Source organism: Cantharellus anzutake (genome assembly GCF_015039405.1).
Source record: "Cantharellus anzutake strain C23 chromosome Unknown EI90scaffold_19, whole genome shotgun sequence".
Lineage (NCBI taxonomy): Eukaryota > Fungi > Basidiomycota > Agaricomycetes > Cantharellales > Hydnaceae > Cantharellus > Cantharellus anzutake.
The window spans coordinates 176,315-190,699 of record NW_024066969.1 but is presented as its reverse complement, the minus strand read 5'-3'; the positions used below and the strand labels follow the sequence as shown (position 1 = coordinate 190,699).

General features: G+C 48.9%; 7 protein-coding genes across 7 annotated transcripts; 2 read left to right on the top strand and 5 right to left on the bottom strand.

Annotated features, from left to right (window-relative positions):
* Positions 1-2,522: 2,522 nt before the first annotated feature.
* Positions 2,523-5,018, top strand: EI90DRAFT_3153987 (P-loop containing nucleoside triphosphate hydrolase protein). Its single transcript, XM_039065903.1, has 3 exons — positions 2,523-2,864; positions 2,929-3,496; positions 3,546-5,018. The coding sequence occupies exons 1-3, from the start codon at positions 2,615-2,617 to the stop codon at positions 4,636-4,638; spliced, it is 1,911 nt and encodes a 636-aa protein (XP_038916919.1). The 5' UTR covers positions 2,523-2,614; the 3' UTR covers positions 4,639-5,018.
* A 527-nt stretch (positions 5,019-5,545) lies between these two features.
* Positions 5,546-5,947, bottom strand: EI90DRAFT_3187079 (uncharacterized protein; the record flags this gene model as incomplete). Its single annotated transcript, XM_039066382.1, has 1 exon — positions 5,546-5,947. The coding sequence occupies one exon, from the start codon at positions 5,945-5,947 to the stop codon at positions 5,666-5,668; it is 282 nt and encodes a 93-aa protein (XP_038916918.1). The 3' UTR covers positions 5,546-5,665.
* A 1,428-nt stretch (positions 5,948-7,375) lies between these two features.
* EI90DRAFT_3053790 (uncharacterized protein) lies at positions 7,376-8,008 on the top strand. Its single transcript, XM_039060044.1, has 2 exons — positions 7,376-7,861; positions 7,917-8,008. Exon 1 carries the CDS (start codon positions 7,605-7,607, stop codon positions 7,821-7,823), a length of 219 nt encoding a protein of 72 aa, XP_038916917.1. The 5' UTR covers positions 7,376-7,604; the 3' UTR covers positions 7,824-7,861; positions 7,917-8,008.
* On the bottom strand, positions 7,785-8,645 carry EI90DRAFT_3053787 (uncharacterized protein). Its single transcript, XM_039060043.1, has one exon. It carries the CDS (start codon positions 8,565-8,567, stop codon positions 7,917-7,919), a length of 651 nt encoding a protein of 216 aa, XP_038916916.1. The 5' UTR covers positions 8,568-8,645; the 3' UTR covers positions 7,785-7,916.
* Positions 8,646-8,677: 32 nt separating this feature from the next.
* Positions 8,678-9,253, bottom strand: EI90DRAFT_2918062 (uncharacterized protein; the record flags this gene model as incomplete). The annotated part of the gene is made up of 1 exon (XM_039054633.1): positions 8,678-9,253. A coding segment is annotated over one exon (576 nt), but the record flags the coding sequence as incomplete, so codon positions are not given.
* Positions 9,254-9,321: 68 nt separating this feature from the next.
* On the bottom strand, positions 9,322-10,150 carry EI90DRAFT_3053781 (uncharacterized protein). Its single transcript, XM_039060042.1, has 2 exons — positions 9,618-10,150; positions 9,322-9,555 (listed from the first exon to the last, which is right to left on the bottom strand). Exons 1-2 carry the CDS (start codon positions 10,060-10,062, stop codon positions 9,326-9,328), a joined length of 675 nt encoding a protein of 224 aa, XP_038916914.1. The 5' UTR covers positions 10,063-10,150; the 3' UTR covers positions 9,322-9,325.
* A 1,034-nt stretch (positions 10,151-11,184) lies between these two features.
* EI90DRAFT_2994871 (MCM-domain-containing protein) lies at positions 11,185-14,167 on the bottom strand. Its single transcript, XM_039056177.1, has 7 exons — positions 13,690-14,167; positions 13,212-13,639; positions 13,026-13,160; positions 12,090-12,968; positions 11,719-12,027; positions 11,508-11,663; positions 11,185-11,449 (listed from the first exon to the last, which is right to left on the bottom strand). Exons 1-7 carry the CDS (start codon positions 14,105-14,107, stop codon positions 11,324-11,326), a joined length of 2,451 nt encoding a protein of 816 aa, XP_038916913.1. The 5' UTR covers positions 14,108-14,167; the 3' UTR covers positions 11,185-11,323.
* Between the last annotated feature and the right edge of the window lie 218 nt (positions 14,168-14,385).

Here is a 14,385-nt window from a genome sequence, read left to right as displayed (position 1 = left end):
ATTACTGTAGTCCATCGCCATCAATAATGTTAATGATCTAGCCCTCGGTCTCAGGTCTCAGGTCGCGGATTTAAGAATTTGAGCGATGCTAATAACGGAGCCACTCGGAAATAGAGTCGGAGATGACAAAAATCATTCACTCTGGTGACAACATAACAATTCAATATACCTACCTTGTGTGAGCGAAGGCGCGAAGGGTAGCGTGGCGACGGCCCCGACAGGATGTCGAAGCCTCTTGATTTGAAGCGAGCCGGTAACATGGTAAAAGAAGGAGGAGGGGTGGGGTGGTGATGAAAAATAAAAGGAGGAATCAAAAATCGAAGAAGAGATGGGGGAACGGGCACAGAGAATTACAGGGTTCTTACGAATATAAAGTCGCCAGACCAACGACCTAATGCTTGAATCCTTGACTCTGGAAAACCCAGAGCGGCAAGGTGAATAGCACCTCCAGAGCGAAAAGAATGTCCAGCGAACTCTGTCGGAAGACAACTACGCAATCCTTGAAAAAAACCAAGAACGGGAAGGTAAGGAACCGTCACCTAATTGTCAATAATCATGGCAGCACCAAAATCAAGGCCGGAGCCACCCGACTCTGTAGAACAGTAACTGCTGAACTTGTGCGCATGTTAGTGTGGTGATCGATCCGGGGACAACAACAATGGAGACCATGACATCTCAGCAATCGGTACATTCCTAGCCGCCCTTCAACGAGAGACTACAACAGGATAATTAGTACCTCTCCAACAAAAAAAAAGTACCGCATATTGTCCTACACGCGTGGAGCGGGATTCTACAAGATGAGGTGCGCCTTCCAGAGAACTGGTTTAAGAGCCACAGTGTTTTAGTGGGTATACCTGACCTGCCGAGGCCACAGAGAGCAACATGTTGCCAGTGCGTAACCGGATTTCTCCGAGGTGGCAGTCTCTGAGGCAGCAGACGCGTCGACCCAATCTTACCCCGGAAGGACCAGTCTCTCCATACAAATCTCCAGGGGGTCACTGCCCGCGAAAGCTATGGAGGATTCCACCAAAAAATAATAAGAATAATCATGCATTTGACAGGCGGAACCGATTGTTGTATTCTCCAACACAAAACCATCCTATAAGGGAGATGAGTGTATCACGAGTGTACACCAGGGACATTTAAGTTAGTCGTAGTACTTCTTTAAGTTTCTATCGCCCACAAGAGACCGTTTGTCGGAAAACACTGCGGAAGCGTTGTAACCCGTTACAAGGCGTTGTAACGCCTTTCAACGGCACGTGCCGTTCTAACGCTCTCAACACTGAACTCGATCGTTCCAACGCTTCGAGGCGTTGTAACGCTTTGCCTCCGTTTCAACGCGTTGCAACGGCAACAAGGTAGGGTCAACAAAAAGAGACAACCCCTTGCAAGCCAGGATTGAAGCATACCTTCACTTCATTACATCCCCACACATTATCCTCGATTTTGGTGACTCACATTGCGGAATAGGACCAGAACTAAATATCATTAAATGGTTGGTACAGGTGGGAATTGAACCGAGGAACACTGTGATCATTATAGTAAGTACATTCATAACCGCTACACTACCATGCACTCTCAGCTCCGCGCTGATATGTTGACATAAATTTGTATCAATCATAGGCCTTTTGAGTGTATATGGGCTAAGTTACTTAGTATTCTCAATATGTGTACACCCGCTGTGGGATTGAGGTCTAACTCATTGTGGCTCTCAATGGTGGTGCTATGTGGAGTTAGAATTCGAACGAAGTTGAACGTGATTGTTGTTCATTTTAGCAGTGGTATTGAGGAGAACATGAGTGCAAACACAAATCAGATTTCAGTGAACGAAGTGGCTTAAATAAGAATGTGCGGTGGACATTGAGGGTGGTGGAACATGGAGCGATAAAGGAAGATTCCTATGCTGGACACTGACAGTTGATGGGGGGTGCACTCTGTGTGTGGTCGGAATCGTTGTCCATGCTGTCCCTGAATGACATGTTACGACTCAGCGCCCGGCCTCCCATATGGAACCCCACTGGTTAAAATGACACAGGAAGAGAACGGTGGGGTTGTTGGGGATTTGTCACTTGCTGAAGTGGTCGTTCGCTGTGAGAGTGGCTTGACCGTCAAGTAGGTAGACGTCATCGATGTGAAGCAAGTGAAGGTAATTTGTGGCAATGGATCATGGAACGTGTGTTTGCCTGAGTATGGGGGACTCCCATGTGGCTTGGAAGTACAGGGTATGGAAATGTGAGTGTACAGTTGCTGCAGCCGTGGTTGGCAGTGAAGGGGAAGTGCGTCCATGCGTTTGTGAACAGGGATGTTTACAGCGGGGCTGAGTATTTACAATTTGATTTTTGCATTGAGCGTTGGAACGGACTAGCAAAGTGTTGGAACAAATTAATAAAGCGTTGGAACGGATCAATAAGGCGTTGAAACGCGTTGAGAGCTCTTAACGCGTTAAAACGAAATTCCGTGTTTTCCGACAATTACGCAGCAGAACCACGTGCCGATGTTTGTTTACTTCCGGATGCAAATACCTTCCGATCGCGGCCGTGGCCAACTGCTATAAACAGAGGTTGACAATTCAACAAACCACAACCTCAACCTTAGACGGTCATCGTCTTCAGCCATGATCAGAGCGACGCGCTCATCTTTAGGCAAACGTTCTTCTTCAGCCATTGTCTCCTCGCCTCCTCCTTCACCAGCGCCCCTCAAACGCGCAAAGACAAGCGCGTCTGTGGTAATCCTTCCCGATGGCTCTTATGCCAATAAAGAAAATATTCCTCCAGCACCAGAACCCGTTGAACGCGATGCGTTGACGCGCTCGCCGCGCCTAAGAGTCGCACGTCAAAGCAGTCTTCGTCGTGAAAGTTCTTCAGGTTGGACTCAACTTCAGCATGTCCCAAATATTATACCATTAATGCGTAGATGGGTTCTTTTTAGACGTTCGAATGGATAATATCACGACGCCACCACACACCCCGACTCACTCAGACTCGACTTCGGGTGATGCGGACAGAAGTGACGGCCTTCCACGGATCCCCGCCCCAGTGTTTACTCCGCTGAAAACTCCTTCGCGTGCAATGGGCGCTCTTTCTCTCGCCACACCTCCATCAACACCCCCGCCATCTCTTCATTCTCGTGCACGCGCTTTGCTCCGGTCCACGTCTGACGCGGATGTTGTTGGGCGTGAAACAGAGCGGCAGATTATTTTGGACTTCCTCGGTCCATTTTTAGACCCAACTGCCGGGCCCCGGTCACTTGCTACTAGTCTTTATGCTTCTGGGAAACCTGGCACTGGGAAAACGGCCCTTGTATCTTCCATCTTAGCTTCTATTCCTCCTGATGTTGGGAAATCAGCATACATAAACTGCATGGGTCTCAAGGATCTTTCTTTACTTTGGGAACGCGTTTTGATGGCTCTCGGCGGGTCTGGATCGAGTAAGAGCCGGGCATCATCTTCATCGCTCCAACGTTTGGAATGTGCTCTGGAACGCGAGGGCACCAAATGGTAAGTCAACGTCGTATCACGGATGGATTTGACTAACACATGACAACAGTGTACTCGTACTGGATGAGTTAGATGCATTTGGGCCAGCTGGATTATCTGCCATATTTGCCCTCCCTCACCGTCATGTTTCGACTCTGCGAGTCATCGCCATCTCAAATGACTTGATCCAAAGCACGTCCTTTACCCATCGTCCATCCCTTGCCCTATCATTTCCTGCCTACTCTGCCGCTGACATGCAGGCTATTATTCGTGGCCGCCTCTCAAAGCTCTCTGCGGGGGATGATTCCGATGCGTCTACGCAACTTATCCATCCTCCGGCATTGACCCTGCTGGTCAAAAAAGCTGCAATGCACACCGGTGATATCAGGTATGCGCTGGAGGTGCTTCGTCGTGCCATTGATCTTGCCGCCCAGGAGAAGGCTGCAAAGGCCGACTGCAACGGCCAAGTTGCAATGAAACACATTCTCGATGCGTTTAAGTCCGCCAGCACGTCTAGGGCTAACCCGGTCGCAACCACTTCCGGTCGTAGCCCACTGGATGGGTGTATCGGTGTGCTTGGGTTGCATGCTCGCCTCGCCCTCATTTCTGTTCTGTTGTCGCACCGTCGTTCATCACATAATCTCTCCCTCGAGGATATTTCGCTTTCCAGCGTTATATCTGACCCTTTCGCAACTCCCAAGTCCAAGTCCAAATTACGACGATCTGTGTCTCAATCATCTGACTCTCCAACAAGCCCTTCGAGAGTATATTCATTATATACCCAAATAGTTTCCACCCCTTCATCGAAGTTCGACCCGGTGTCTCGAAGCGAGTTTTCGGATCTCTTGGGCGTTTTGGAGACGTCCTCACTTATATCCCTGCCCGTTACTGCCTTAGCTTCTCCAAGTAAAAGTGGTCGTCGCAGCTCCCGTTCCAGCTTTTGTGCGCCTACGATAGGAGCAGGGCCAGGAGACATATCCCTTTCTGTCGCAGAGGATGAGGTCCTAAGGGCCGTCTTGACAAAGTGCGGGGAAGGAAATGTCTTGGAGCAAGAGATTGGTAGCATATGGGAGAGAGAGTTGAAAAGGATTCAACAGTCCCTCAAACGACGGGGTGAACTTAAGGAAGAGGAGAAGCTGGCTCCTGAAGATTACCTCTCATGATGACCCGCAGGCTGCGCCGACGATCATGGTTCCAATAACTCAACCAAAGTTTCCTCCACTAATCACTTTATATGCCGTTTACAATCGATCTGAACTAATATGCAAAACCAGACTCCCCTCGTTCTATGTCTCGATTTTTTTTCCTCGCCTATGTTTCCAGCTTTCCTCATTCATTCTTCATCGCAATTGTTATCATTATATGTTTACTCGAGTATGGCATATCCCTCGCTTTGTGTCCCTCCACTCCCGTGCTTTTTTGGGGACTTATCCTCGTTGTCGCGTTTGAAAATGTGGTCCTTTTCGTCGACTCTTGAATTTTTTTCTTTAACCTTATTACTTTTGTATTGTTTTAGAGCATGAAAATCAAAATTAGAATGTTGCACTTGGAATCAGCTGGACTTCGCGTTTTTTACTGCAGCAAGCAGCAACTTGTGTTTCAAATCCCTGGGCCGTGGGAAACCTCCCACATTTCGATCCCCGAGTTTCTTTGCGCATATGGCGTTCTTTCCTTTCACAAGGCTGATTGCCCCCTTCGGGGTGGCATACGCATAAAATTGGAACGATACAGAGAAGATTAGCATGGCCCCTGCACAAGGATGACACGCTTTGACCGAGTGGATGCTCTTCGGAGCACAATATTTATTTTTGGTGCCACGATAACTGTAGTTATTGTGAGCATGCATAATCTTCGAGAATTTCAGGTCGTACAGTACATGTACAGCAGCTGTAATTTTTAACGAACACAATGCCTTGGGCATGAGCTATCTATGGCCGTGGGGCTTGGAAGGCGCTGCATTCCACCTGATTTGCGAAGTTCAGCTAAGCGCTGACTATGGGATCCGTGCCCAGGCGCTGTGGTTTCTCTTCTTCCTGAAACCCCGGGCTAATAGACATACCAAGCCAGATGCTGGTCACTCCTCGTTAGAGGTCCAATACACCATGTATGTCGTAGCATCATGAAAAAATAAAATAGAATAAAATAAAATAAAATAAAATAAATATTGTGCTCCGAAGAGCATCCACTCGGTCAAAGCGTGTCATCCTTGTGCAGGGGCCATGCTAATCTTCTCTGTATCGTTCCAATTTTATGCGTATGCCACCCCGAAGGGGGCAATAGGCCTCGTGAAAGGAAAGAACGCCGTATACGCAAAGAAACTCGGGAAACGAAATGTGGGAGGTTTCCCACGGCCCAGAGAATTACGTTGCTCCCACACTTTGTCGATGTCGGGGCTGCTTTAGGCAGGATCCCAGCCTCTACTAAAGCATAGGGCTGCTTGACATTGTCAACATCGCCTGACCATTGTCCCATCACTATTCCCGTTAAACATAGGCTGGTAACCGGCCCAATCACTTCCCCCATCTCGCTGAGATTGGTTCAGTTGTCCGCACAGCCAGCCTCATGGCAGTTACAAATTTTGGAACAATCTAACAAGCAATAGAAAAAACCGAAGCAAAACAAGATGGGGAGAGGAGGTGGGAAGCGTGAAACGGGGAAAGAGAATCTAAGTCCAAGAACCGCGACCACATCTCCTCTAACCACAATGTGTTAGTTATATCTTGTTTATCTTTCATAAATCATGTATTAAACATTTGTCCACCAGCGATAAACTCGCTAGGTGATTACTTTCCAATCTATTTTAGTTCACGTACACCGGGACTGAGCGATAAACTCGCTAGTCCGACATTTCGTCTTATAATGGGAAGGGAGTATCAACCTACTGCGAGGAGTGTGAGCATCAGGCCATACACATTCCTCCATTCCGAAGTCCATTCTAACGGTAACATGCGAAGGATACCGATATTTCATCACGTTATCTCACTGTCTACCTCATCAAAAGGAGAGGGACGCCCTTGAGAAGTTCAAGGGTTTCCTGGCCCGAGGAGAACGACAGTCGGGCAAGAAGCCGAAAGTCCTACGTGCCGATGATGGTGGTGAGTACTTCTCTAACGAATTCACTCAATACCTCAACGCGTCCCAACCCCAACACCCCCCAAGAAAACGGCGTTGCCGAAAGGGTCAGCCGAACCCTCGTCACGATGGTGGTCACGATGCTCGAGAGCGTCAAGTTCCTCGTTGGACGAACGGCTTGGCCCTACGCACCTAGGCATGCTGCACTAGTTAAAAACGTCGTTCCTGTTGTTGCAGCAGCCCGACGCCACACGAGGACAAAGGGGGAGGGGCGCGGCCGCAGGCAAAGCGTTGCCGAGTGGCGAACCTTCCATTGCACAAAGCGTCAGAGGCTCCTGCGAGTCGCACACCAGCCGACCTGGTACCTCAAGAACAACGGACTTAGAGAGGACACCACCGATACCTCAGAAAACTCCCATTCGCGGTGGCGCAAAGCACAGTTCGGCCTCGGCCAGCCAATCCCGTTTGGATACTAAAACTTTGAAGTGCCGTCGGTGCGTCATGCCTCTTTCATTTTTCGTCTGGCAATGACATGAAGTTGGGGCGACTGACATGGCAGAGCTTATCAATGTCGATTTTGCAGGTGTCCAGGAATGCAGGGCGGCCAAAATGATCGGGTTTTTGCACGCGCTCTGCATCTCGGGAAGTGACAGAGTCGTCCTTTCTCTTAACAAAGAAGTTATGTGCCATGCCTTCAAGGCAGTGAAGGATGAGGTAAACAAGAAAGAAACTACCCTGAAATCCAAACTTAATGAGTTGTCAGTGGTGCAAGCTTAACTCTGAGGCACGGAACTAACTCATTGATTGTCGGCCTCATGGCCAAGGCAGAGATCAATATGTACATGCAATCCATTTGTAATTGCCTGCAACTATGCCTTGGAGAAGATCGATGTTGGTGGATTGCCTCAGTACTCTCTTGACAAACAAATCGTCACCACAACCCAACCATAACTGGGTGCCAGGTCAAACCGGATATTGTTCTACTTCAATGGAAATCCTTTCAAGAGAAGACGGAGCGCTCTAACAACTACTTAGGAAGGATCCCAGCCTCTACTGCATGGGACTGTGGTTTCCTTTTGCTGCCACATGGTGGACAAACATAACATTCACATTGCAATATCATATCGATGTCCGGCCCATTCTATCAGGTTGCGTCCGGTTGTTACGACAGCTGTCAACCCAACTCTATCGTGACGAGGAAGGAAAAGAGGCCCGGGCTACACCCGGCTGTTGTAATCTTCACACCGATGCACAAAGCTCCACCATCTTATTTTGAAACGCACCCGTCAATGATGGAATAAACGCCAAGGATTGGTATGTCCCCGGTCTGTAAACGAATGCAACGGCCGTGAATAATATATAGCTCGAGTTAATCTTCTATGCCGCCAACGATTGGACCCCCAATCAGCGCCTTTCCACATCCAAGGCTTCGTTCCGTGAAGTCGTCCACCCAAATTGGACCATACAGATGACTCCATCGACTAGTAGTGGTGTCACCCATCGTCAACGCAATCCACCTATCATGATCCGCCTCTTGTATCGTAGTAACCTTACGATTCACCAGGGACTCGGTGCGACTCAAGTGCGTTGCCAACTGTTCGGGATCTCTCTGTGCAGCAGGAACGGTAAAGATCGGAGTTGATCCGCCGCCTGTTAAGTGGGCAGCAACAGATGCGAGGGCGTCTAAGCGTTCGGTACCATCAGGCTGGGCGGGACGTGGTGGAGTAACGTTTGTTGTGGGTTGTCGTTGATTTTCCATGGAAGCGTCCGAGAGGGAATGGTGAGCACGGGTACTGGGGGAAGTGTCATTATTAGATCGAAACGCGTTTCTTTGGAATTCAGAGAATATATCGACATTGGCAACAGGAGAAGCGGGCTTTGGTGCGGGTTCTTGGTACGTGTTTTGCTGAATGCAATTTTCGATGGAGAAGAGACGAAGAGACGAAGGGACTTCCAAATAAGAGCGCGGCATATGGGGGGGATGCAACATTTTGCGGAAGGTGGTCGCGTCTCCCATCATCAGATTCTTGTAACCAGGTGTCTCGATAACTTCGATGGGCTCCTGTACATCCCTTCGAGGAAGTGGAGCTCTAAATCGCGGCTCTGGGATAATGAGGGTTTGTGCAGCTCCTAAGATGTCGGGGGAATGGAGAGGGAGGGAAGTAAAGAGACGATGGGCCGGGTCACTACAAATTTCCGGTTCACTGAAAAACAAGCGTTTGTTCTCGTAAAATGTCTAAAAGAAGGATGGGTAGTTGACATGCAAGGTATACGTGGAGAACATACATATTTCTGGATAATCGATTCGAGTGCCTGAACAAGAACATCCCATGTGAAGAGTTCCAGGTCTTTCCTCCTAAATGACCCGGGTGACTGGATGGTCGTCGTTACGGGGATCGGGTGAAAGGCTTCGAGTACCTTCCAGATACGAAGTTTCTCCTCAATAGAGAAATGAAAATCGAGAAGGAATTCTGCAAGATCGATCATATCTGCAGAGGTGATGAAGTAGGCATCTTTGAGGCAAGGTTTTTCATGGTAGGAAAGATGATTGGGGCGGGGAGGATGAAAGATGCTGCAGACAAGGCCCCGGTCATCTTGCACGTCGTCGTCTCCCAGCATAGGCGTAACGGGCTCTGAAGAAAGGAAGATCATACTGCCTTCGATTTTCCGGCGGAATCGGATTTGACGTCGGCCAAGCGACTGCTCGAAACAAGACCTTAAGACAGTACGCGAGCGAGGTTGCCATGATCGATGAGCTCGAAACAGTACAGATGCCACTCACCAGCCCGACTTCAAGGAGCTTATATCTCCTTCGATAACTAATTTTGTCACCATGTTCCCACACGCGTTATCGGTAAGTTTCACTCGAGATGCAGGAGCGCTTTGTGGTTCGGTAGACTTGGAAAGGCGCTTAGGGGAAGGTTCACAGGCAGTGTCATTCCCCTCAGCCCCGCGACAATTCACCCGCTTTGGACAGCGCTTTTGCGGCGCTCCTTCTTGGCTTGGACCTTGGAGTAGAAAATTAAATAATCAGATGTTGCACCAACGGGAAGTCATTTATAACACCCACTTTCGTAGAGTTGATCCATATCAAAGATTCCAATGTCGACCCTATCCACTTCCAAGCCGTCCAGCGCTGCACAGATGGTCAGCTTGACACGACTAGCTGGATGCCTGCTGGAATCGGGGACGAGTGCTCTGAGCTCAACCGTGTCGTTGTCCACCGGGGCCACCACAGTCTTCACTGGCTTCCCATCGAACAGGAGACGAAGAGAAGCGAGGCGTTCCGATCCTGTTCCCATGCTCTTTAGAAGATGGTATCTTAGACGGACGTGGAATAAACCGCCCAATAACCCATATTCTAAAACAGTGATACAGCGGTTTGAAGACTCTGCACGTACGTGCTTGCTCGCAGTAGGTTTACAGGTAGATTCATTATAGGATCGACGCTGACGTGGGGTGACCGGAGAAGGCAACGAGGGTGACAATGGATTCATAGCAGGCATGACCGTCATGCACAAGCCTTGTCTTTGAGGGCAGCTGGCAGACCTGAAGGAAAAGAAGAGGCTGATTGGAGTCGCCGCGGTCTCGGAATCAACACCTCCACAGCGAAGAACACCGAGAAACAAGACAATGTCCAGGATTTTCGGTTAGCCTACGCGAAGTGGCAGACTAAGGGGAATTAGGGCCAGTCAGCTACCTGAGTTCCTCATCATTCAACTCGGCTCTGACAATAATTTGGAAAGGAGCTTTTCGGTGGGCGGTGCCTAAAGGAGTGACACATTTGACTACATCGTGTCATAGTGCATTGATGATTTAATTGCCTGCCTTTTTAGGTATATCACGTGGGCTAAAGTATTGCATCATGGCCAGCATTGGGTCCCACCTTTACGATCGTTTTGATGCTTACCCCTTCGAGTCAGACGAAAAGTTTCAGGCACGTTGAGTTGTTCGGCTTTGGGATATGACCTTTGTTTCTAAGTCCAATATGTAGTAGAACGGGCTCACTACCATTCTGCACTCTAAGCCAGGTCTCTCAGAGCATGAGCTGTTCAATCTGATAGGGAGAGCAAAGGCTTTCTACTACTCCAAGGAGTTGCGTAGGATACCCTTAGGCTTCTCCTGAGATCTTATTTTGCTAATACAGGGTGTCGGGCGAAACTGTCGACTGGGATGAATATCTAAAGCACAAACGAACCCAATCCGTCCCAACCCCATCTGAACCCCCGACGGACGCCTCCACAGGGGTATCCAAGGCCCAGAAGCTACTGCTCAATCCACAGAGCAGTGGAGATTGCTAGATAATGCGTCTGCAATCCCGAATGGGGCCCCAACGCCGATCAGTTTCAATGAACTGGCGGATCTGATCACAAACAATCAAACCCATCTAATACCAAACAACGAGGCTGTTCCAAATATTCTGAGCGTGGGTTTTCCTTAGCGAGGGGACCCTCGTGCTCCGCTGACGCTATTAACGTTTCAGGAAGAAACGCCGACCGTTTCGAAGGTCCCAGTTAGGAGGAAACCTTGGGAGACCGTAGCTAGTTCAGATTAACATCAGTTGGCTACCGAAGTAGCCGAAGTAGCATGCTGTAGGGACAACAGGGAACAATGCGTCGGCATGGCGTGGCAAGACTAGACATCTGAAACAAATTGACCTGTATATCATGGTACCAAAATACACAACAAGGGTTAGTGTACACGATACAATATATGTTACTTGCACAACACCAGATATAGCAAACTTAGCAGAACGCGTGGAAGGATTTGGAACAACTATAATTCGTTCGAGGGTATTGCGAAGCGCTTTACAATCTCTCCGTTTTGGAGTATGTAACCGTTGCGCTTGAAGAGCTTCGACTTGGTGAAGAAGGACACGTCATGGATTTCGAGATCCCTTGCCTGTGAGGGGGAATGAAGTTCAGGCATTTGACAGTAAAAAAAGAACTAGAGAACCTACCCGTTCTTCAAACTCAGCAATCTTGACGCTGACACTTGAAGGTGCTTCGTATTTTTGTGCCTGATATGCACGAGCTTTCTCCTTGACAATCTGTCCCAGAAGGTACGATAACAATTCCTCACGATCTTGCTCAAGAGTAATGTACTTCCTGAGGGACTACAGAGATACGGTCAGGACCATGTGATTGGATGCAGGCCTACAGAACACTCACCCGCTCCAGGGTTTTCTTGATTGACATTTTCTGTGCGTTAACGAAGCTATTGACCGTAACCTTGATCGCAAGGTTGATATCGTCTGCACGAACATATTCACGCAAGTGCATCTTCGCACTCGCCTCCGCCATGCGGATGGTGCTCTCCAAGTGTCGAACTGTGATTGGGAATGATCCAGTAGCGAGGGACTCCTTGCGAAGGTGAGCATAGAGATGGGACAACTTCTGGATGTCGATATCGTGAAGCTTCGGTCGAACTTTGTCGCGGGCATACATAATATATTTTCTGAGTAAATTCTGATCGATTAACTGGACATGACAATACACTCGAGGTCAGTTCTGTGAGAAGGAGACGCACAAGCATCACTTACATCCTGATCAACACTCGTCCCAACGTCCATTTCATCCTCGGGTCGGAATTGGGGATGACTTCTTAGGTGACTTCCGACAACAAACCTCGCTAACATCTCGTCTTTGACGGGGTCAACCGTATCTTTGACAACGCAAAGGACGTCGAAGCGGGACAGAATCGGCTCAGTAAGTTCGACATTTTGAGAGAAGGGGACAGTAGGATTGTAGCGACCCCTGACCGGATTAGCCGCTGCGATGACGGCACATCGAGCCTGTAGAGTCGTTACAATACCAGCCTTAGAGATGGAAATAGATTGCTGTTCCATAGCCTCGTGAATACTCGTTCGATCCGCATCGTTCATCTTGTCAAACTCATCAATAAGGCAAGTCCCTTTGTCAGCAAGAACAAGGGCACCGCCTTCGAGAGTCCATTCGCGAGTGACAGGATCCTTTCGAACGCTAGCTGTGAGACCAACAGCACTAGCCCCTTGACCTGTGGCGAAAACTGCACGATGTACTGTCTTCTCAACATACTTGAGGAACTGCGACTTTGCAGTGCCAGGATCACCAAGTAGCAACACGTTGATATCCCCACGTAGACGATGCTTCTTGTTGATGTCCTTGGGTAATCCGCCGAATAAACTGAGAGCGATAGCAGTCTTGACGTCGTTATGCCCATAGATTGAAGGTGCAATGGACTTGATTATTCGCTTGGCAATTCGCTCATCCTTTGAGAGCTGCCTGATCTTGGCTTCATCATCTTCAGTCAGGCGAAAGGCAGCGAACATATCCTCTTTCTTGTTGATGTGATTCGCCTCGATGATAGTTGAGAATACCGGGAACCCATTTTTGACGTTGAGCGCGGCATCAAAATTGTTCCTGTATACTCCAGTAACCTCCTGGAAGGAAGAGAATCAGTCATACCCCAACAGCAGTATTACAGGCGAACCGCTGACAATTTCGTCACCAGGTTTCGCGGAATCGATGAGATCCCAAAGCAAGATCACTTCGCGGTGTCGGGGAAGTCGTCCCGCAGGAACTGACCCGGGAGACTCTTGCAGTGTCATCTTCTGGTAATTTCTGTACACTGTCTGAGATATCTGTTAACAGCGTGTGCATGGGAGTGCATCCTATAAAGGTACCTGTTCTGAGTTAAGACTGAAAGGTCCCTTGCTTTCACAGTTCGGACATGTCTCAACCTTAACCTCCTTGTTTGCGTCTTGATAGAATGGCCCAAGAACACCACCGCACTTATTGCAGTCAAACTTGACGTATTTGAGCTGGGGGAATACACCCGTCCGGCGAGTAACGACCCCAGAGACGCGGACTAGGGTGTTGAGATGATTTCTTCTCAAATCGCGTAGGGTTGAGATGGTTGGCAAGTTGGTAATACGGACATGAATCTCGGAATGAATTCGTTCATATGATGGATAGTGAAGAAGGATGATGTCCAAAGCGATTGCATCGAAAATCTCGAGCATTTCGGCGGGACAATTTCCAAGAAAATAGGCAAGAATAGGCTTTGAATCACTTAGATGGACGAAAGACACTTCAAGTGACTCGGAGTTTACTGTGAAAGGGATTGAGACGACAAGAAGTGAGAAAAGGATTCCTACGCACTTTCGCCCAGAACCCTGATACGCTCTCCGTAAACACTCTTCCCAGATTCGTCATCAACATATGTAAGTAGGAAGCGACGGAACTGATTTTCGAGGGCTTTTCTAACGCGGGGAGTCGTGATCCACTCGCCGAGAGAGTTCGCCTTGATATCTGAAAGCTCCTCGACTGGTAACTCATCTGCCTCATCCATACCCTCCGCATCATCGACATTCCTCCGCTCGTCGTAAATCTTGCGCGCACGGATTTTAACACCAGCAGGGATGATTCCTCCCATGGTTCCATCCTCCTCTTCTTCTTCATCGCTTTCGATAAAACCCAGACGACGGCGCCGCGTTGCGGCTCTACCCACCCTTCCAGCAATACCGCGGTCTCGCCGCGCCATTTCGGCTTCGGCAGCTCGTCGTTGCTCTATTGTCATGTCCTCGTACTCCCCTTCATCATCAATGTCAGCGCCCCCATATGTCTCATCGAGACCGCGTTGTAAATCGGCCACATCACTACAGTTACGTCCCAGAGTACAGATGATTAATAGCCACGAAAATTTTGCGGGGGAGGTGTCCATACTCATCAAAGTTATCCCCAAAAAGATCCTCGCCCTCATTGTCGTCGTCGTTTTCCAGCGCCAAGTCTCCAGGTATCTCTGCATCCACATTCCCATCGAGAGGATCTGCATCGTCTTCAGAAAAGGGCAACGGA

Bases quoted from the DNA above. Each gene is read 5' to 3' on its own strand.
- EI90DRAFT_3153987 (XM_039065903.1), top strand. From the start codon at position 2,615: ATGATCAGAGCGACGCGCTCATCTTTAGGCAAACGTTCTTCTTCAGCC. The intron at 2,865-2,928 runs GTTGGACTCAAC...GGTTCTTTTTAG, and splicing joins TCGTCGTGAAAGTTCTTCAG to ACGTTCGAATGGATAATATC. The intron at 3,497-3,545 runs GTAAGTCAACGT...ACATGACAACAG, and splicing joins GAACGCGAGGGCACCAAATG to TGTACTCGTACTGGATGAGT.
- EI90DRAFT_3053790 (XM_039060044.1), top strand. From the start codon at position 7,605: ATGGGACTGTGGTTTCCTTTTGCTGCCACATGGTGGACAAACATAACA.
- EI90DRAFT_3053787 (XM_039060043.1), bottom strand. From the start codon at position 8,567: ATGATGGGAGACGCGACCACCTTCCGCAAAATGTTGCATCCCCCCCAT.
- EI90DRAFT_3053781 (XM_039060042.1), bottom strand. From the start codon at position 10,062: ATGACGGTCATGCCTGCTATGAATCCATTGTCACCCTCGTTGCCTTCT. The intron at 9,556-9,617 runs GTGGGTGTTATA...TTCTACTCCAAG, and splicing joins TATGGATCAACTCTACGAAA to GTCCAAGCCAAGAAGGAGCG.
- EI90DRAFT_2994871 (XM_039056177.1), bottom strand. From the start codon at position 14,107: ATGACAATAGAGCAACGACGAGCTGCCGAAGCCGAAATGGCGCGGCGA. The intron at 13,161-13,211 runs GTACCTTTATAG...CAGATATCTCAG, and splicing joins TCAGTCTTAACTCAGAACAG to ACAGTGTACAGAAATTACCA. The intron at 12,969-13,025 runs GTCAGCGGTTCG...TCTTCCTTCCAG, and splicing joins CGAAACCTGGTGACGAAATT to GAGGTTACTGGAGTATACAG.